Raw genomic sequence first — 20,420 nt, forward strand, 5'->3', positions numbered from 1 at the left:
TAGACAGTTTGCTCGAGCTAACAGTATTAGTGTAACAAAATACAGGGCAGAAGGGACCCTGTTTCTTATAGTCTATTTAAAAAAGTTAAAAATTGTACAGTGCGTTTAAGAGGCCTGTTTGACAAGAGATGTCCAGCAAACAAGGTAGACCGAGCCCCCTTCTTGACGTGATGCAGGGGAAAAGTTTTGGATCGTGGTACCACATTTTCGTACAAAAATACCAGTTTTGCCCCTTCAGGCCAGTCCTGTTGGTTGCCAGCTCTGTGAACAGTGTAAAACAGGTGTCGGAGGCCAGTGGCCCACCCGTGGGCCGTTTCGGAGAACACAGAGAGCAGAAAATGAAGCTAGCACAGAGTGCTGCAAAGGTGACCCCAGTGGAGCCCTAGATTCGGAGGGCGAGGGGCTGCTTCCAGGGTTGCCCTGCATCTGTGAGACTGGCAGACCTGGCTGCCCCTACCTGCCAGAAGCTGGTTATCAGCTGCCCTGGAGAGGAGCATTCCTGGAAATACATTGACTCTTTCCATGTGACCCCTTGCTAGAAGGTCACAGTGCTTCAGCGTAGTTTAGTCCCTATGATGAGACGTTAGGGTCCAGTGTTGTGACACAAAAAGCCATCTCTGTGTTTAATTGACGCCTCTTCATTTCGGAAGTACAAGTTCTGCCCCATTCTCTCCCATGCGATTGCTTATGCTGGAGGACGACTCCCTTCCAGTGACACTTTCCAATGGTGCATTTATTTGCGGCGGCTAATATCCGAGCCCGGAACAATCTTTACATGCAGTGTGGAAATACTTCAGAATGGCCCTTCTACTGTGTAAACAAGGGCTATTTGAAGGTAGACGCAAGCCTAAATCCGATATTTTGGCTTAAACTGAATATGATGCAGTTAGACCGCCCTGATTATACCCAGTTATACCACTAATCATTGGGCGGGAAGTAGGTGCTCCCCCATATTTCCGGTCTCCAACTTGTGCCCTTCTTAGAGTAAGCCTTGCCTTGCTGCCAGTCGTGGGCAGTTGCAGCTTGGAAAAGAAACGGGCACATTTTTAGACACCTATTCTTAGAAGAGCCGCGTGCGCTGTATGGGGGCTTCCACCCTGCCTCCTCTCTTAACCTTCACTGGGAGGCTTTCCAGCTAAGAGCTGGGGGACAAGACAGGAGCGTTGGCGGGCAAGGGACAGGATAATTGTCCTCTTTATCCATGGAGTGGTTGCGTCACATCCTGCGTACGATCGAGCCCTTTGTGTAGAATTGCGGAAAGGGTGATGGACGGTTCCCTCCCTCATGCCGGATATGGGAGGCGGATTAGATTCCGAGGCCTGTATCACCCAGCTGTCTTGCTGACGCAGACTCGGGTGCTTTGGCCCCCTGTGACTCTGAAGTGCCCCCGGGGTGCATAGGAGACCAGCCTTCCTAGACATGCACAGTGCCTGACGAGGCATATACATTGGATAGAACGTGCAAGAATGGGCCATGTTTCTTTCATAGCACGTTCATTTAGTCCTAATTCGGTGGTTCCCTTGGCCATGGCACATTGTTGCCTTTCCTCTGTAGCTTTCTGCTAATGAGAATTGCTAGGGCTCTTTCCTTGAAGAGAAGAAGGCCTGGACCCTGAGTATTCATACAAATCACCTGAATTATGTCCGTCAGTCCTGGGTGGACCGCCTTGAATTCTACCCTAGACGGCTGGTAAAACGGAGGGATTACATGTGAGAGGGTGGATACAGTTGGTGTTGAGTATCCCAGCAAAATAGGGTCTACAAGTATAGAAACAGAGACCACACAAATACAAATATAAATAAAGCAAAAATCAGTGTCGGTGGAACTTAAAGAAACAAAGCACAACAATAACTACTTCCAACAGACAAATTGTCACCTATCTGATGGGAAAATACTTTAGGACTGTGTGGTAGCCTGCCTCAGCTGTTCTTGAAGCTACAGAACTTCAAACACGTACCATACATCAAATATTGAGCTAGATGCACCATAGTACCAACTACTTGTACATGGCCATCACCCAGATATTTCTACTTTGTTCCATTTTAGATGTTTTGGTGCTGACTCACGAAGGCCTTTAAGAGTACTATACAAGTACTCTTTAAAAATACTCCTACATCTCTTTGTGAAACGGCCCAGAGATTTTCTGTAGCTTTTTATGCCATGAGTCCTCCAGCTCACACAATCACTATACATGAAATTAGGGTTCAGCACTACCGGAAACGGCATTAAGAGAATTAGAGTAAGTGCAACACCAGTTCACCTATTGCAGTGTACTTGAGGGCTCTGTATTGGTCCTTCAGACACATGCTAGTAGCAGAGGCGAAAAGGAAATGTTGGAGAGACTGTTGAAAGAAACATTGTACGTTGAGGGCTGAGAACATGCATGTTACTCCGAGTCCTTGCCTTTCTCATCCGAGTCCTTACAGGGTGAGATGCCATTCACGTGGATAGAAAATGTTTCTATCCTAGCCCCCAATAAAAGAATACCACCAAGATGGCTAACCAACTCTTTCTGCCAGTACTATAAAAAGAGGAAGTCGTCATACTAAACCTCCTGTAAAGTACCAAGCAAAAATTCTTATTCTAAAGGCAAACGTTTCTAGTTTAATCCACCCCCATTCATGCAGGACTGTGATGAGGAACATCTGTACTAGCAGTAAGGAGGATTACTGGTAAGTAACCAAGGCAATACCTCCTTGTCCATCTTCCTCATCCCAGTCCTTAGTGAGATAATGCCCAAGCAGAACAAAGAGGCAAGGAAGAAACAACCAGATCTCAGGATAGATGGAGGTCAGCTGGAACCTTGGGCAGAAAAGAAGGCTTCAGTCTTAAGATAGCCTGGTCTGTAAAGAAACTAAGAAAAGAGTCAAAACAAGGCAATGCCCTTAATTCCGCAATCCTCCGACCTGAACAAATAGTAACCAGAAAAGGAATCTTAAAGGAAAGAAACATGAGATCTACTGATCCTTGTGATACAAAAGTCTGAATTGCAAAGTTCTCGACACCAAAGTACAATCCAAATTTAGCACAAGACAGTGAATCACGGGGCATCTCTGAAAATAGCCCCTTAACAATCTGGACACAAATGGAGTCAAATGTTCTACTTCTGGTTTCTTAAAGGCTACCTATAATAGGCCCCCTGAGGCCCCCTCTCTCAGCCGTATTCCTCAGAATATGCTGGTCCTGTGCTTCTGAAACTTGCTTAGTGTTGTTTCAGTATGAACATACAATGAAGCACTTATAGCTTGGTAGAAACCGTGTAGTGGAGAGTCAACAAGAAAAGCTTGCTTTAGAATGTGCATTTTTGCCCTGTACTTTACAGGAAGTTTAGTGTGACAACTTCCTCTGCTGTAGTAATAGCAGGAAGAGGAAGTCAGCTATCTTGGTGGTATTTTTATTGGTGGCTATGGGAGAAATAATTTCTGTCAATGAGATTGGCATCTCACCCAGTAAGGAGTGAGATGAGGAAGACGGACAAGGAGGTAATGCATGGCTGTGATGCAGCCAACGCTGGAGAGAGCACATGCTAGTGTCTAGCAATACTGGCGATGATGCAGTTTCCTCTCCCTCGGAAGAACTTCGAATACATTTACTGCTCAGATTGTAAAGCTGAAGGCCGCCTGCAGATCAGGAGAGTGAAAGTCCGTGAAGGAGCTAGGGGAAGACAGCGGGCCTTCACCAGTGGTGGTTTCAGAACCAGTTCCAGTGAATGCCCCCCTGAGCTGCTGTCAGTGACGGCATTCACGTCCACACACATTGTCCAACCCTGCTCTGTACACCTGGTGCTGGGAGCTGCAGAGTGTGTGTGTGTGTGTGTAGGGAGGGGGGGGGGGGTGTTTGCCGTGTCACAGTCTGTAATGTCACAGTTTGTACCCACATGAGCTTCCGAGGGCTGGGGGAGTGGGCGCCTCTCACCAGGTGTCCCTCCCAGCAGCTCTGGGAGCAGCAGTAGTCATTGACGGGGTGCGGGCGGCAGGGGGGCCTCTGAGGGGTTGTCATCGGGCGGGTCAATGACTTGAGAACCAGTCCCGTGCCTCCCATGGTCTGAGCACCTCTGCTGTTCTACTGCTCCCCTGCTGGCAGCCCTGGTCTCCTGTGGCCTCTGGTCTTATTGCAGGTGTCTGTTTCACAGCGGAGGTCGGGGTCGCGAGCACGAACTGCGCTACTATCCCTTCCGCCTCACGCCGTACCTCACGAAGGTGCGCGACTCGGACAACGCCGAGGGACAGCCCTGCTGCCTGCTGATCGCCGAGAGAGTGCACTCTGGCTACGAAGGTGAGTGGAGGGGAGGGCCCGGGCGGAGAGTGCTTGCATACACAGGTGCTCGGTCGTGGCGCGTCTGGCTCAGCTGAGGAGGGGTTTAAGGATGGGGCTATAGATGATATGAGAGATGTGAGTGTGAGTTACCGGGCTAGATGTATACAGGAGCAGCTTTGGGATCTATCCGGTGCTTGGGTTTGATCCTGTAAAATCTGTTACCTGGGTGATTTGTTACGCCATGATAGATATCTGCTGCTTGAATAAAATATCGACTGTTTGACCACTTAGCACTTTTTGCGCGTCCGAATAGCAGTGTTTTCCTAAGTCCTTCCTCAGTGACATCTGGGTTAGCTGAGAGTAGCCAAAGCTCTGATACTTACTGTAAGTGTAACCTGAGGACTAGCTCTGTGGTGTGGGAGCTGAGCTGAGAGGGTCTGGAGTAGCTAATGTGTGGCCTTGCGGATAGTCCTAATGTCTGCTTTACAGAGAGCGCTGAATTGTAGTCGTACCAACCATGCGCTTCTTAGAGCTGCAACCAATGAAGGCTGTAAGGGCGCCACGAATAACCGTGCAACTCATGTTCCCTTTCTTTGCAGCTCCCAGAATTCCAGCTGATAAAAGGATCTTTACCACCAGACACACCCCAAGTTGCATGTTCCAAGAGGTGGACGAGAGGTGAGTTTCATAGGTTATGGGCTGTGCATGGGGTTTCAGCTAAGTGCCACCCCAATCCCTCCATGCGCCTTGAGGCTTGGTGTGCATTGTGTGATGTGAAGAGTGTTCAGAGCTGCGGGCGACAGGCTGGGTGAGAGAGGGGTGTCTGGAGCAGTGCCGGGACACTGCCTGAGTTCTTTGTGTGTATGGGAAGTCTGGTGAGACAAGTGGTGAGTGCCTTCAGGGCTTACAGTGCAGGGAAAAGAAAAGTATGTCTTCTAGAAGTGCAGAATATTAGATGTGGTCATGGCTGGAAATGCCACCCTAGTGTGGAGGGTGAACAGTGCCCTGTGTGTCAGTGGAAGTGTATGGGGCCCTTGGTACTGTGGTGGAACTGTAGGCTAGTTCTGCTTATGGTGGACAGTCTGGAGAGTGTCAGGCGGGTGCCCTACGTGTTGACAGGGTCATTCTGCGAGAGGGTGAGAGCCATGGGTGGGAGTGTCTGTCTGGAGTGAGATGACGGGTGGTTGCTGTTTTGGGAGGGTATAGGATGTGAAACTCTGGGTCGGAGGCACAGTCTAGGAAGAATGGTGGGAACCCTGGGATCATGAGGCAGGCTTCTTGGTGAGATTTGAGAAGATGGGTGTAAGCAGGCAGTGATACCAACAACGATAGGCTGATCTTGGTTTGGGGACAGGGTGTCTAAATGTAGAGGTGTCTTTTTGGTTTCTGTGCTGTGTGCCATTTTATTTAGTTGTGTGGGATTGTGGCATTTCAGGCACGGACTGCATTTACAGTGCACATTGTTCTGGTTTGCGACTTGTGCAGTAGTTGCTAATAGGGCCGGTGCAAGGCCGTACCTGGTGACCTGTCCATGGCTTGGCTTCCTCTCACATCTGTGGTGTCTTCTTGTCCTCCAGGGCTGTTCCTCTGCTGGGCTACCTCCCACAGGACCTCATCGGCATGCCCGTACTTTTCTTCGTGCATCCAGAAGACCGACCACTCATGCTGGCCATCCACAAAAAAAGTAAGTCCAGTTCGTGAGTTGGGGTGGGGCAGTTAGAGTAGGGGTGCTGCGTAGTGTTTCAGAGCAAGGGAGGGGACTCTTTCCTTCAGTCCTCTGACCTGTTATCTTCCTCCCCACCTGCAGTCTTGCAGTATGCAGGTCAGCCCTTTGACCACTCGCCCATCCGTTTCTGTTCCCGCAATGGCGAGTACGTCACTATTGACACCAGCTGGTCCAGTTTCGTCAACCCTTGGAGCCGAAAAGTATCCTTCATCCTGGGACGGCATAAAGTGCGCACGTGAGTAACCCTGTAATCTTTTTTGTTTTTTGTTTTTGGGAAGGACGGAATGGAAGGGGAGACACTGACGGCAGGGGGACAAAACAGGGAAGGTCTCTTCAGATATGAAGCAGCATCACCGAAGGCAGACTTCTTGCTGTTAAATGTTGCCATCACGTGTAATGATGAAGTTTCCACGTGCTTAGGTTGCACGCAGTTGAAGGGAGCTCCCAAGTGTTAGTTTACCCATCCCTTCTGAAGGTTGTCCCTTTTTGTGTTTGAACACCACCCCCTTTTAATGTAAAGGCACCCTCTTCTGTTTAAGGTCGTTCTACATGGGTACAAGTTACCCCTGCTAGTTGAAGGCTAGTTGGGTTGCCCCTCTCTCGAATGTGGGTACCCTCTCTTCTGTGGGTTGTTGTCTCTCGTCTGTGGGTTGCTTTTCTTGTCTTTGGGTTGGGATAGAGGTTCTCCCTCTCTCTGTTGTGGTTTGGCCCATTTCCTGCCTGTTCATATTCCCTATACCATTTGAAGGTTGCACCTCTTATCTTCGGTGGGGGAGGGGGGGTCACTTCTTTCCACGTGGAAGGTCACAACTTTGCATTTTGAGGATCCCCTCTCTCTATGCTGACCCCTTACCATGCTGATGGTCACTATCTTCCTTCTGATGATCTTACTTCTTCACGCTGAGGGTGTCTCCCCTCCATGCTTAAGATTTCCCTTTAACTTCTAGGGTCTCCCCTCTCACTTTCTGAGGGGCTCCTCTCTAGATTCTTATCTTCTGAGGATTGTTGCCTGTTCACACTGATGGTTTTTCTTTTCCATCTTGAACTTCTTAGCTCCACTGTCCATGCTTAAAGTCCCTCACCCCTCTGCAGTAAAGGTAACTCAAACACTAACTGCCTTCCATGTCTTTCTTCTGACTTTCACAGTGGTCCCCTCAATGAAGATGTGTTCACCGCGCCCAAGGGGTCTGAGATGAAACCTCTGGACCCTGATGTCCAGGAGCTGTCGGAGCAGATTCACCGTATCCTGCTGCAGGTGAGTTCAGCTCTGGGCAACATGAGGAGTTGGTTGGCTTGAGTGTCTTGCAGCGCGTTCAACCCATGAGTTCTTCTCAGTGCCTCTCGCATCTCAGATGTTGGGTGTTTGGCCTGTGATTTATCCTCTGGCCCTAATAACCCCTCCCTTGCTCTTTTCAGCCTGTGCACAATACCAACACCATGGGCAACGGCAGTGGAGGCAGCAACGCGTCGCACGAGCATCTTCGCAGCAACGCCTCCTCCAGCGATGGCAACGGGCTCCCTGTGGAGGATCTGAAGGCCCTCAAACCAGTGAGTCTCCAGCCGTCACTGAATCCTTGTCCCCCTTTCCATTTCTCAACTCGCTGGCCCCCTGCTCAGTTCTCTTCCCAAGAAGGGGTGGGGTTACAGTGTGCCCTTCACGAATGCTAACCATGCTCTGTCTGCTTGTGTACAGATGGCCTTCCAGCAGTTTTACCAGGACGTGCACGCGGTGAAACACCAGGGGCAGCAGATCTTTATTGACTCCCGGCTGAACATGACTCCCCAGAACCCGCATATGCCACGTAAGTCTCTATTATTTATTAAGATCAAGCCTAAAGCAAGGGCATTGTAGTGCTGAACCGTCAGTGGGACAGACAAGCATTCCCGCGTTCAAGGCAGCGTTAAGTAATAGGCTTGTCAGTTGCATCTGAGCAAAGTTTCTTCTATTTTTAGACTTTTTTAATTTAACACCTACTGTTAACATTTGTCTGTGTGAAGCTGTGTTTGGCACTCACCAGTTCGCCCCCTTTGGCTTTGCACCTCTGTGTCCAAGCCTCGACCTGAATGTACCCCCCCCGTGTGCTAGGGTTGAAGTAGTATAGCTGCTCCAGTACTGCTCCTGTGATGCGCGTCTGACTTTTGCGAACGTGTGCAATGGAATCTCCTGTTTGTGGTTACAGTGTTGGCGCCACCGAAGCCCCTGGAGTCCTATTTGATTCCAGGTCGGAAGGAGACTGCCGTAAGCCTTGGGAAAGCTGTGACCTCCGAGGAATCGCTAAGGAAAGAGCCTTCCAACTATTCCTATCAGCAGATCAACTGCTTGGACAGCATCATTCGGTGAGTTGCTGTGCGGCGTGTACGTGCCTTGTGTGGGTAGAGTAGGGTATTGCATGGTGCAGTTTTAGGTAGGGTATCTCCTTGAGAACAGGAGCTTTTATATTTGACCTTGTCATGCTCTTACCATGATCCCTCGTTCTTTCTCCAGATACCTAGATAGCTGCAACATCCCTTGTACGGTGAAGAGGAAGTGTGGCTCGTCTTCCTACACTACATCCTCTGCCTCAGATGATGACAAGCAGAAGGCAGGCAAGGAGGCTGCTGGTGTCAAGAAAGGTAACCCGCTGCGTCTGAACCTCTCTCCCCCCACCCATTACATACATCTTCGTTCCATTGTGAATGAGCGGCTGGATAATAAATGAATGAATACTTCTATTGCACGTCACTTGGCGATGATTGTTCTGTGTATGCATGTGTGCATTCAACCACTGCCTTTAGAGAGCCCAGGTTATGGTATGGGGTCGCAGGTAGTGGTATGGGGTAGGAGGCAGAAGAAAGATGCTTTTTGGAAGGTTATGTTCTGCTCGCCCAATGCCCTTCCTCCATGCCCTTATGACCCACAACCACACCATTCCTTCTCATTCTTAATGTCTTAATGACTTGCTGGACTTCGTTCCTGCGACCAGCCTTCTTTTCTTTGTTCAAATATGGTCCTTCTGCCAGCATCCTCCCAATGTCCCTCAAAATCCTAAAGTATCCACTTATCTAATGGAGAAGAGGCTGGCCCAGCTTTCTCCTTTAATCTCTTTCCCCACTTCCCACAAAGCCTGCATTGATGAAGCAGCATGGAATTCAACACCTGGCAGCATGTGCGAGTTATTGGACAGCTTTTTGCACTGCAAACAATTGTGGTGCCCTTATTCTATTTTTGTGGTCCATTGACAAGCATCCCTGTTTGAGGTTCAAGGCCAGGCCCTATGCTCTCAGCCTTGGGGTTTGTGTTTTCTCCTAGAGTCAATTTTGCCTCTTGGTACGATTTAAGGACCCTATCCCTATTTAATTGCACCTGATCTCATCACCACCACGTTCTGAGGACTATGAAGCCATACTTGGGAAGAACTGGAGGGTACAGCCCGCGTTTGCGTAACCACTATCATCTCAGTGTGTGTAGACCTCGGGTCAGGGAGGGGTGGGTTGGAGAAAGAAGTCTGCGGAACCAGGTTGAGCAGGAGAACACCTTTGAACATATCCATCCACCCCTCCACCCGCTCTGCACTAACTGGTATTTGTCTCTCTGAACAGATTCCGCCAAGGAGGTATTGGCCACCACGGATAGCCCTTCCAAACGACAGGACCCCAAGACGTCAGGCGCGGCAGTGGTGGGAGCGCCGCTCACACCGCTGGCCCTGCCCAGTAAAGCCGAGAGTGTGGTCTCCATCACCAGTCAGTGTAGCTTCAGCAGTACCATCGTCCACGTGGGAGACAAGAAGCCCCCCGAATCGGGTACTTCCTTCTCCTTTGGCCTTGTTTACTGGGGTGGGAAATTGGGGAGGAGCGGGTAGAAGACTTGCTGGAGAGGGCGAAGGAGCCATGCCCTCTTTGGCAGGAAGAATGTGTTCGCGGGCAAGGACCTCCCTTCCATTTCTGACAGTGGGTTCGACAGCAGCACATGGAGATTGCTGAACTTCTCTCGGTTCTGAAGAACGTCTCTAGCGCTTCACGACTGGTGCTCCACTCGGATCAATTTAAAAGGGCAATCCAACGAGGGGATATCATTAGTACTTATTGCCCACTGCCTCATCACTCACAGTCTCCAGCTATAAGCATTCCAGGATGTTGCTTTGTTTGCTAATATTAGCTTGGCCTTTAAAGTCTGCTGTGACATCATCCACCAGATGATCCCTTTAACTGTGCTTCTTCTGATGCCACTTTTGAAGACCTGTGTGCATCTCGGCACACCTCCATTTTGGAGCAGAGACTCGCTTTGAGGTTGGCACAGAAGCTCTGGATCTACTTAAAATCGTAACCTCCCTTACAAAACACTTCCATTGATGGCAATCATAGTCCTGGTTTATGTCCCCTACATTTTATGTCCCTGTTCTCTTTATCGGCTGGCTTTTTCAGTCTTTTAAGGACTATCTCTAAACCTCAGCTGATTTTTGTTATTAGGCGCCCATTTTCAGGCTTCAGACCTTCTTTCCATGTCCTGCCTTTTATTTATTTAGTTTTAATCATTCCAGAGGGCAGATTTTGAAGTTTCGCATCTTCTCCAGATGCAGTTTTAACCTATTTCATTTCCGAAGACCCTTCCACACTGAAACTGTCAATATTCTGGATCATTTTGTCCGTATTCGTTGATTTGGGACACTATGACACGCTGAATATCTTCACTGCCCAAGTAGTGTTTCTGAAGCTATTCCCCTAAAAGACCAGAAGAGGCACAGACTTGAGGGATAAGGCCCCCCAATTCAGATTTTGTCCACCAAGGCCAGTATATGGATCCAGCAACTTATGCTGCTGATGCCTGGCTGGTAGATTCTGGTTGTCAGAAGTTCAGGGTGCTGGACCCACATATTGCCCTGCATATCTTTCCAACAAGAGTTTAACTGGCGAGGAAGTCCTCCAGGGCCCTACAAGCAAGTGCCTCTGTTTGTGTGATGTGCATGTGTCGATGTGTGGGACCGTACTTTGTTTTCAGTAAGCAGTCTTGGTTTCTGGACAGATGCTGTTCTTTTTGCAGTCTGGGCCTTGCTTGGACATTCCTACCTGTGACTGAAAATTAGCATATCTGCATCAGACAGTGTCCAAGCTGGGCAGTGCTGCTAACTGCTTCGGTCTCTCCATCTCCCCTTGTCTGAAGAGCAGTGTTTTGTTTTTGCAGGAGCGAGTGTCGTCCGCAGTGTGGGAATGTGCAGAGGGTGCTGCCCCTTGCTCACTGGCCTACATGCAGGCTTTTGTTCGCCCCTTGGTGTCAGGCCCGACCCGTGGTACAGGGTGGTTTTCTGGTGTGGACACACACACAAAGGGGAGGGAAGGAGTCTGGTGGTAATGGGACCCTGCACCCCCGATATATTTTCTGAGGTCACCTCTTTCTCTGAACCTCCACCCTCCCCATCCCTACAGTGCCACACGTCACAAGGATGATACTTGTTCTTTGCTTTGCCAGCGGCAATGATAATGCAGTGTCCTCCGTGGGACCATATTGCGCATAGTTCTCCTTTTCTCTTCTTAGCTTTTGGCTCCCATGCTTTTCTCTTTTGCACTCCACCCCATCACCCACCTTCTATGTTTGCTCTCTTATTCCTCCATTCCACTTTTTTACCTCTTCTGTTCTCTCAATCCATGTCTCACTGTGTCTCTCTACTCTTCCCAGTAGCTCCCCTTTCCTTTCTGTTTTCTCCTCGCTTCTTCTCCACTCCTTCCCAGCAGTCCTCCTCGCATCGCAGTTGTGTTGCACTTACTCAACATTTGTTTCCATTTCTCATATCTCCTTTTGTTCCACCCATCTTGCTCAGCCTCGTCTCCCACTTCTTCAGTACATCTTTTCTCCCCTCTCTCTGTGGGAGTCGGGAGTCTTTGCGTGATAGTTGGATGGGCTTGCACTGGGAGTGTTCTCTTGGTGGTTGCAGGGAGCTTGTCTTGTCCTTTGGGAGCTGCCAGTACAGTTTCATTGTAATGTGGGGGATGTGGATCGTGGAGCTGTAACAAGAAGAGTTCAGAGCGCAGGACACAAACACATACGCACAGTTAAACAAACACTTAAACGTGCAGCGGCACCATTATATCCATTTAGGAAGATACCTAGCAGCAAATGTTGACAGCTAACATATGTCCCTCAACTTGAAAGGAAGAACAGAATTAATGATGAAAGAGACCCATGTTTCTGAAAAAAAGCCAGAATTGTTTGCGGATGCTGGACTTGCATCGTTGTGGAGAGACGTTTTGTTCCAGTAACAGTGTTCAAGAATGTTCAGAGCTATTTGGCCACAGATGAACGTGTAAACTTACACATCAAAGTGAAAATGCCATTTATGCTCTTGCAGGTGCTTTCCAGGTTAGCCCCACCTCAGGAGACGTTTCAAAGTTTTCTCAGTTGAAAGACCTCGCACAGTTGCCTCCATTGTCGTTTGTTCAGAGCAAGAACAATCTTCAGTTTTGTTCTTTAAAGACAGCTGGCAAATGGTGCTGGATTCTTTCAGCCAAGAAATATATAATTAATATTTTTCATAGACTCTAAAGATGGGTGTTGTGTTTTTGATGTCTCTTCCCAGAGGCTATATTCTACAGTTCTGCCTCCAATCTCCTTGGATAATCATTCCTAATCATGCTGGTAGAAGTATTCCTTTTTCTATGCCTCCCTCCCGGTATGAAAAACCCGTTTTTTGGCTCCTATTCAGGTCATTATTTCTATCCTTGTTCTGGGTGCCTAGCAACCTGAAATCCTGAAAAAATCTGCTACATGAATAGGCGGAGAAGATGTAGCAATTTTTTAAAATTACCGTTTAATCTATGAAAGATTTGCCCTGTGTTCATGAAGAAATGTATTTTTTCAGTGCCTTAAATCCCTTTGAAGCAAGTGACTATAGTATCTGAATGTGCAGATGGCCCTTTGGTGGACACTAGAGCCACTGGGCTGTTTCTTTTCATAATGTTAAATGCAATGATGCCCACAGAAAGATGAACACATCCACAAGCTCAGCATATGCACATAAAAAAACAAATCACACTTACGTGCCCCCCAGATTGTATGTAATACCCGATTCCCCAGAATGGCTGTAGATGGGGGAAGCAGTCTTCCCTTAGTTTATTGGCTACCATGCAGCTCCCATCAGACTGAGACAGACTCCCAGTGACCACGGTGTCTTGGCTTCAATGATTTCTCTTGGTTGGATGGTTACTGTGAGGCGCATAAGACTTAGTGCACTGGGACAAGATGAACATTTCTCTTCTGTCCTTCTGTTTACCTTAGCCCTAAGGTCTTGTATTCTGTTGCCAATGTTTCACCTTCACCTCTGCCCCCCGTTTCTAATCCTGCTTTTGTTCCATTTACTGTCCTTCCAGATATCGTCATGATGGAGGAGACACCCAGCACCCCAGTGCCCCCCGCGCCGCCCACCCCCAGTGTAGCCCAGGACAAGGACCAGTACCGCAAGGTTGGGCTGACCAAGGAGGTGCTGTCCATTCATACTCAAAAGGAGGAGCAGGCATTCCTGACCCGCTTCAAGGACCTCAGTCAGTTGCGTGTTTTCGACCCACCAACTGGACAAGGGCGTCAGGAACCACGACACTCCGGACAGCACACCGACAAAGGTAAGGGCAGTGGGACATTGGTGGTTTGGGAGGAGAAGGGAAACAATCCGAATTAGTCCTACAAAAGGGTAAACTACATTTCTGTAGTGGGTATAAAGAGTTGTGGTAACTTGATTGCTTTAATAACTTTCACATTTCCCTTCTCCAGGATACAGAGGCTCCCATCAAAACGCGAATGGAAATGGAGGCCAAGGCAGCAGTCGTCGAGGAAAGAGTGGGAAGTCGAAACCAAAGCGCCTCAAGCACCAGAAGCAATCTGACAGCACAGCATCTCTACCCAACAACTCCCAGCATCCGACGGCTGGAATGGCCAACTCGTCCTGGCCCCCCTCTGGAACATCACAGGCCAGCCTGCCTAATATGCCTTATTCTACAGTAATGCCTGGATACCCCATCCCTGTGTTTCCTACTCGCACCTCTATGCCTCCTGTTTCTGAGCCCAACCAGGGGACATTTGGCGGTACCCAGAGTTCCCCTGGGATGCGCTACCCATTAGCACCACCACAGTATCCTGCACCAATGGTAACACCCATGGTGGCCCTGGTGCTGCCCAACTACATGTTTCCACAGATGAACAGCACCATGCCCCAGCCATTCTTTTCCAGCCAGAGCTCTTTTGGAGGCCCAATGTTTCCTTTCACACCCCCACCCCCACCGCCACCTCCAGTCCAGCCACAGAGTGGCCCGATGTCAGCTCCTGCAGAGGGAGGGCACCCAGCATCCCGCTCCAGCACACCACATTCCATGAGCCAGCCCGACGGATCCGAATCTCCACTCTTCGAGTCACGCTGCAGCTCCCCGCTGCAGCTCAACCTGCTGCAGATGGAGGAGACGCCCAAGTCTTCTGATCGGCTGGAAGGAGGCGGTGCCAGCAATCAAGGAGGCGGGACAGGAAGCAACACTGACTGGAACGGAGCCTGCACTGGGACAGGAAATGAAGTCAACCAGACAGAGGCCTGCATGGTGAGAACTCTTTCCTTTAGCAAAATGCATCTCTTCTGCAATCTGGCACATCACCTTAACCCAAGTTTCCCCATTCTCCCAGCATCCCCTCCTTTTTTCCCTTTCTGTCCTCTGTTGCATTTTTCTCCTCTTTATCCCATTTTTGGTGTAGACTTGTCTGCCTCATCTTTTCCCACTTTACCTTTGCTCATTGTCCTTCGGAGTACTGTGATGTAAAATGGCATTTTATATTTGCCTATGTAGGCAGAGGTCCAAGAATCCTCCAACAATGATGCACTCTCCAGCTCCAGTGACCTCCTCGACCTCTTACTCCAGGAAGACTCTCGTTCTGGGACTGGATCTGCAGCATCGGGCAGTGGTTCAGCCGCTTCTGGGTCCATGGGATCTGGTTCCAATGGGGGCAGCACTTCCGCGTGTGGCACAAGTAAGTTGAACGACTGCCAAAACAAAATTCCTGCATTATGGTTCTTAATGGAGCACCAGCACACCCTTGCGAGTGATAGTGCGCTTTAAAAATACACAATAAGTAACACATTTTTTAGGAAAGAGCTGAGAATCTGACATCTCTGAAACAAGCACCCAGAATTGCTAGGCCCATGTAGGGGAGATGTGAACATTAAGGACAGAATTTCTGATTTGCCCATTTTCTGAGTTGTCATCAATTAATTTGAACAAATTGACTGGCTGAGATTAGGAGTGCTGCTCTTGAGATTGTGAAAAATGATTGGCTCGTGTTATGAAGTGATACACATCGAAACACCCCTTGTTACCAGTTTGTAAAAACAGTCACAAGTTAAATCCTCTTTAATTTCATAGACTGTTTTAGGAAGTGATGGGTTTAGCAAATTGCATCATACATATTATTAATATTCTGATTAGCTCCGTTTGGGAGTGGCCCTTTTGAAGGGTCCACAAATGACAGACTGAGGAAGGCAGGACCACTATCAAGGAGTCACCACAGGCTGGGACGAGGCCAGCTGTGGACTAGAAAGGGGAAATGATATGAACTAGCAAACAATAAATTACATGATTCGTGACAAACTAGTGATTACTAGTGATAAAATACTCTTTCTTGGTTACACCACCACAGATGTCCCCATCTGTGCCACACTAATACTATGTGTTTATTGACCCCTGTGAAACTATGTATACTCATCCTCTGACAACAGGTTTTCCTCTCCCATATTTTTCCCTTTAGGGAGCAGCAGCAGTAACACCAGCAAATACTTTGGGAGCATTGACTCATCAGAGAATGACCACAGTGCCAAGAAGCAGGCAGGCGCAATGAAGGAGGACGAGAGAATGCTCATCAAGTACGTCATGCAGGACCCCATCTGGCTGCTGATGGCCAATGCCGATGAGAAAGTCATGATGTCTTATCAGATCCCCACAAGGTGAGTACATTCAGGGATGCTTTTCTAATAAGAGATACTTTCTTTATTTCATGTTAGGACCTTAGGGTACACCAACAGCAGGTGGGTCCTGTCAGGGCTCTGTCCTCCCTACAACTGTCTGTATCTCCCATCTTCCACTGCAGGCCACACACCAACATTATGGTACATCATTGACTCTCAACATTCAAGACACCAGCTGGGGCATACAGGGATGGGGAAACACAGGCAACTACAAACTCAGTTATAAGCAAAGATGGAGGAAGGGACTTAGGAAGCGGCAGGGAGTGATAGCATCAAGTGTCAGATGGGCAAGTTGGAAAGCTGGGATTTTGCATTGTGATGAAGTTCTCCAATGTTTTGTTTAGCTTTCATATCTGAAGGGATGATGCACTTTCTGCCAGAGCTGTTCTTGAGAGCACCTTAACAAAATCATGAGTGACAAAAGCCAGTGACAACTTTTGTGAGTGGGGGGGAAGAGTGTGAGGAAACGATCATGAGCGGTGAAGACCAGTGAAGAATGATAGCAACCAGGGAGAGCCAGTGGATTCAATGCTTTTGATTGACATCAATGATTTTGCCACATGGAGATGCCCTTAGTTGGTGTCACTTGTTCTGTATAGAGTTAATAATTGTGGATAAACATTATAATTTTGGATCATCACCTGAGATAAAGATAGGAGATGTACAGGAAATGCAGTTCAAGTTCTTCTTCTTTGAATGCAGAGACATGGACAAGGTGCTCCAGGAAGACCGAGAGAAGCTGAAGCAGATGCACAAGTATCAACCCAGGTTCACCGAGGACCAGAAGAGAGAGCTGGCAGAGGTGCACCCGTGGATGAAGAAAGGGACCCTACCCAAGGCCATTGACATCACGGTGAGTGCCAGAGCCCAAACAAGGGGGAAGGAGTCAATGTCTGTCCCGCAGAATATAGTGAGAGAGCTTTGCGGCAGGGCTCCCACAACCACAGTAAACAGTAATATAGGTGTCAGATAGGGTCCTCTGATCTTAAAGAAATGTGGTGGAGCTGAAGGCTGGGCTGTCATCTCCTAACAGAAAGACAGAGAGAGTTGCAGTGTGGGTTTTCCCATTTCAGTGCAAAGAGGATGTTGTGAGGCAGAGCTTTTCTGCGCTGGAGTGATTACAATGAGGGCTCTTTGAGGCAGGGCACTAGGTCCCTGGAGTTAAGAGTGGGTGGGGGTGATGAAGCAGAGCTATCCTACCCCAGAATAAAAAGCCATGGGGCTGTGAGTGCATGGCTGGCTTGCTCTGGACAGATGAGTGATGCAGCAGGTAGGCTTACGTCAAAAGTGTATCATGGACTCTCTAACCTCAGTAACTTCTCCGGCTAATCTCTCAAGGGTTCAGTCTCTCGTCTTCTTCAGTCTTCCTCCCCCCGCCTGAGCTTTCTTAAATGCATTGTTGCAGCAAGTCCTGCAGCACCGGCATATTTGTTGGTAAATGCAGGTAGATCTTGCGGTTTCTCCTGCTTGGCCCTCTTCTGAGATGCCTTTCTTGGGCACAGTGGAGGGCATCAGTCCTGGCTGGGCAGCAGAAAAGTACTGTCTGGTAAGGGGAAGCCCTCAGGCCCCAAGAAACCAACCCCCTAAATTAGCGGACAGCCTATTAATCAGAAGTTCTGATGTTCAGTCCCAGCGAGACCCACCAGAGGGGCTCACAGGGGCAGAAGAGAGAGTTAGCCATAATGTACCTCTGTCCTAGAAAGAGGCCTTGTGATGTGAGAGCTTGAACCTGGTTCTAACATTCACTTCTTGTTAATTGTATATCACTTGTGAATCATGCTCTTTTTAAACTTGTTGCAGATATTGTTCCCTATATTACCAATAATGTTTAATATTGATAGGTAATTAACTGTCCTTTGAGGCACTGCCAATGGTAGACTCAAAATCCTCTCCCATTAGTGCTTCCGGCCTTAAGTGGATAATGTGTCTCCTCATTGTTACAGATAAGCCAGAAAGCGCCCTCAGTAATATTCAGAATCACAATAGTGCGGGCGCCCCATCTGTTGCTTATAATGGTTGTTGCGTAATGACCCTCTCTGAGGTTGCCCTGTTCATGGCGATATTATGCCTTTTTTTAATTACTTCTGCTTGTTGCAAAAATGATGCTAATCGTGGGGAGGCCCTGGGGCTAACAAATCAGTTGTCCCTTCAGCCGTTGGGTGGGCATGCCTGTGCTGACTGTACTTGATAAGTGGCAATGACCGTCCATGTGGCTTCTCTCTTCCCCCTTCCAGGCCTGTGGTGGTTGTGACAGCGGCACTTGTGACTACGACATCGACATCGACATGACGATGATGCTGGAGGCCATGGAGGAAGGAGGCTGCGGGGGTTCCCAAAGCTCCACGTGTCCACCCACCTCAGAGGTTCCTATGGAGGAGGAAGAGGCTGGTCAGAAAAGTGACGAGGGTCAGCCGCAGATACAGCAGCAGCGCCGGCACCAGCCGGGTAACTCTTGAGCTCGCATGCCTCTGGTTGTTGGAGCATCACAGCATCATACTAGAAGCAGATACTGCCTTCTTTGGGTCCCCGAAGTGTGGGAACTGTGAACGGGATCACTGAGACAACTGGGGCAACCTGGTCAGTCTCGGGCAGATCAGTGGAAGCAGCAAGGGGTGCTGTCCCCAGGGGCGCTTGCCCACTCGGACCATCTCACGCGCCGTGCTGGACCCTGATGTGCCTGGCCTGGACCATCGTCCCTGGTGCCAAAGTTGGGACACATTTACTAATGGGACGTCAAATGGAGAGCCTTAGGTGGGAGGGATCCTCGCGCACATCTCAGGGTAGTTCGAGGAGGCACCAGTGCTTGATCCCAGAACCATCAGCCTTTCTGGGGACCCTTCCATGACCAGGAAAGGACCAGCGCTTCTTCCCTCCTCACACTGTTGGACATGGTCAACCAGGGAGAAGCAGCTCCGGCAGTCTGTCGGCCAGACAGATGGCAGGACGTTTGACTGTAGCCGGATGAACTGAAGCGTGGCTTGCCTTTTCCCGAGTCCTTACTTGAACCTTAACATTTCTCTGGAGGGAGCACTACCGTTTCCCTCTAACAGTGGAAGGCATGTTGCAGTGTCGTGCACATGCTGTCCTCCTGTACATGCACGCGTGTGCGAGCATGTAGATGGCAGGTGTGTGTAAATATATGTGAATATGTGGCATACAGATCTATTTTTATGATGAGGGGATTGCTTGTCCATGATTGGGGGTTGGAGGGGTATTTAAAAATGGGTCCAGAGATGTCTGTGCGCAGATGTCCACCAAGTGTGTGGAGGAACGCACAAGGGTGGCCGCTGGATGAAACAAAACTACAGCAGCACACCAGTGTCGCCTGGCATGTCAACCATCAGAGGACATCTCTAGCACCCCTACAAGAGGATTTTTTTACGATTTTTGTTAATGTTTTAATGTATTTATTAAAAGACAATTTTTCAGTGGCTGTTCTGTCATTTACTGTGACTCTTTTCCTTAAATCTTAAAAATTGTTGTCCAGATTCATGATTTTGACTTTCTCACTTTCGTCCAAGGTCGCGGCCAACGCTGGCACATGAGAGTCCTCAGGCGTTGTGACTGAAGCGACGCATGAGTGAGATTAGGGGAGTGACTGCAGGAGCATAGGAGTAACCTCCTGGTAGCAATTACTGCGTTTGATATTGTGACCATTGAGGCACAAGTGTCGCGATTCAGTAGGTTCGATGGCATCTGTCGCTGTAGATACACATGTTCTGCATAGCTCGCCATCTGGTGTTGGGTCGGAGTGTTACAAGTTGTTTTTCTTCGAAGAAGTCTTTCGAGTCACGGGACCGAGTGACTCCTCCTTCTGTCTCCATTGCGCATGGGCGTCGACTCCATCTTCGATTGTTTTCTTTCCACCATCGGGTTCGGACGTGTTCCTGTCGCTCCGAGTTTCGGAACGGAAAGTTAGTTAGTATCGGAAGATTTTCGTCGGTATTGTTGCGTTCGGGATCGGCGTAGTTAGAGTCAACACCGCATCGAAGATCGACGTGCTCCGGTGCCCTTCGGGGTAGTTTCGATCCCCCGTCGGGGCCTGGTCGGCCCGACCGCGTGTCGAACAACACCGATGGAACGGACCCCGTTCCGTTTTTGTCCCAAATGCCACAACAAATACCCGTATACAGACCAACATTTGGTCTGTAACCTGTGCCTGTCGCCTGAGCACAGTGAAGAGACTTGCGAGGCCTGTCGTGCGTTCCGGTCCCGAAAGACACTCCGTGACCGTCGAGCCAGGAGACTTCAGATGGCGTCCACGCCGACAGCGCACCGAGAGTTCGAGGAACAAGAGGAAGAAGAAACCTTTTCGATCCACAAATCGGACTCCGAGGAATTCGACGATCAAAGAACCGTGAGTAGGACGTCGAAAACAACACAGAAGAAAAGTGACAAGGCCCAGGGGACACCACTGCCACCAGGCCATGGCTCCACCCATCAATTCGGTGACCGACCATCGGCACCGAAAA

General features: G+C 49.1%; 1 protein-coding gene across 4 annotated transcripts in view; it reads left to right on the forward strand.

Moving 5' to 3' along the window:
* Window positions 1-19,376, forward strand: part of PER1 (period circadian regulator 1) — a 37,505-nt gene extending 18,129 nt beyond the window's left edge. For 2 of the 4 annotated variants that reach the window (XM_069216262.1, XM_069216261.1), the window contains exons 8-23: window positions 4,133-4,275; window positions 4,857-4,935; window positions 5,835-5,941; window positions 6,065-6,218; window positions 7,130-7,238; window positions 7,400-7,531; window positions 7,677-7,785; window positions 8,164-8,320; window positions 8,469-8,596; window positions 9,563-9,763; window positions 13,322-13,570; window positions 13,719-14,533; window positions 14,777-14,957; window positions 15,732-15,927; window positions 16,651-16,801; window positions 18,183-19,376. In XM_069216262.1, the coding sequence (XP_069072363.1) occupies window positions 4,133-4,275; window positions 4,857-4,935; window positions 5,835-5,941; window positions 6,065-6,218; window positions 7,130-7,238; window positions 7,400-7,531; window positions 7,677-7,785; window positions 8,164-8,320; window positions 8,469-8,596; window positions 9,563-9,763; window positions 13,322-13,570; window positions 13,719-14,533; window positions 14,777-14,957; window positions 15,732-15,927; window positions 16,651-16,801; window positions 18,183-18,404 (3,133 nt within the window). In that variant the 3' untranslated portion in view covers window positions 18,405-19,376. The remainder of the gene's footprint in view (window positions 1-4,132; window positions 4,276-4,856; window positions 4,936-5,834; window positions 5,942-6,064; window positions 6,219-7,129; window positions 7,239-7,399; window positions 7,532-7,676; window positions 7,786-8,163; window positions 8,321-8,468; window positions 8,597-9,562; window positions 9,764-13,321; window positions 13,571-13,718; window positions 14,534-14,776; window positions 14,958-15,731; window positions 15,928-16,650; window positions 16,802-18,182) is intronic. The other 2 variants (XM_069216264.1, XM_069216263.1) reach the window with 1 other exon arrangement.
* The last annotated feature ends 1,044 nt before the right edge of the window (window positions 19,377-20,420 follow it).

The sequence above is a fragment of the Pleurodeles waltl genome, chromosome 12, assembly GCF_031143425.1.
Source record: "Pleurodeles waltl isolate 20211129_DDA chromosome 12, aPleWal1.hap1.20221129, whole genome shotgun sequence".
NCBI lineage: Eukaryota > Metazoa > Chordata > Amphibia > Caudata > Salamandridae > Pleurodeles > Pleurodeles waltl.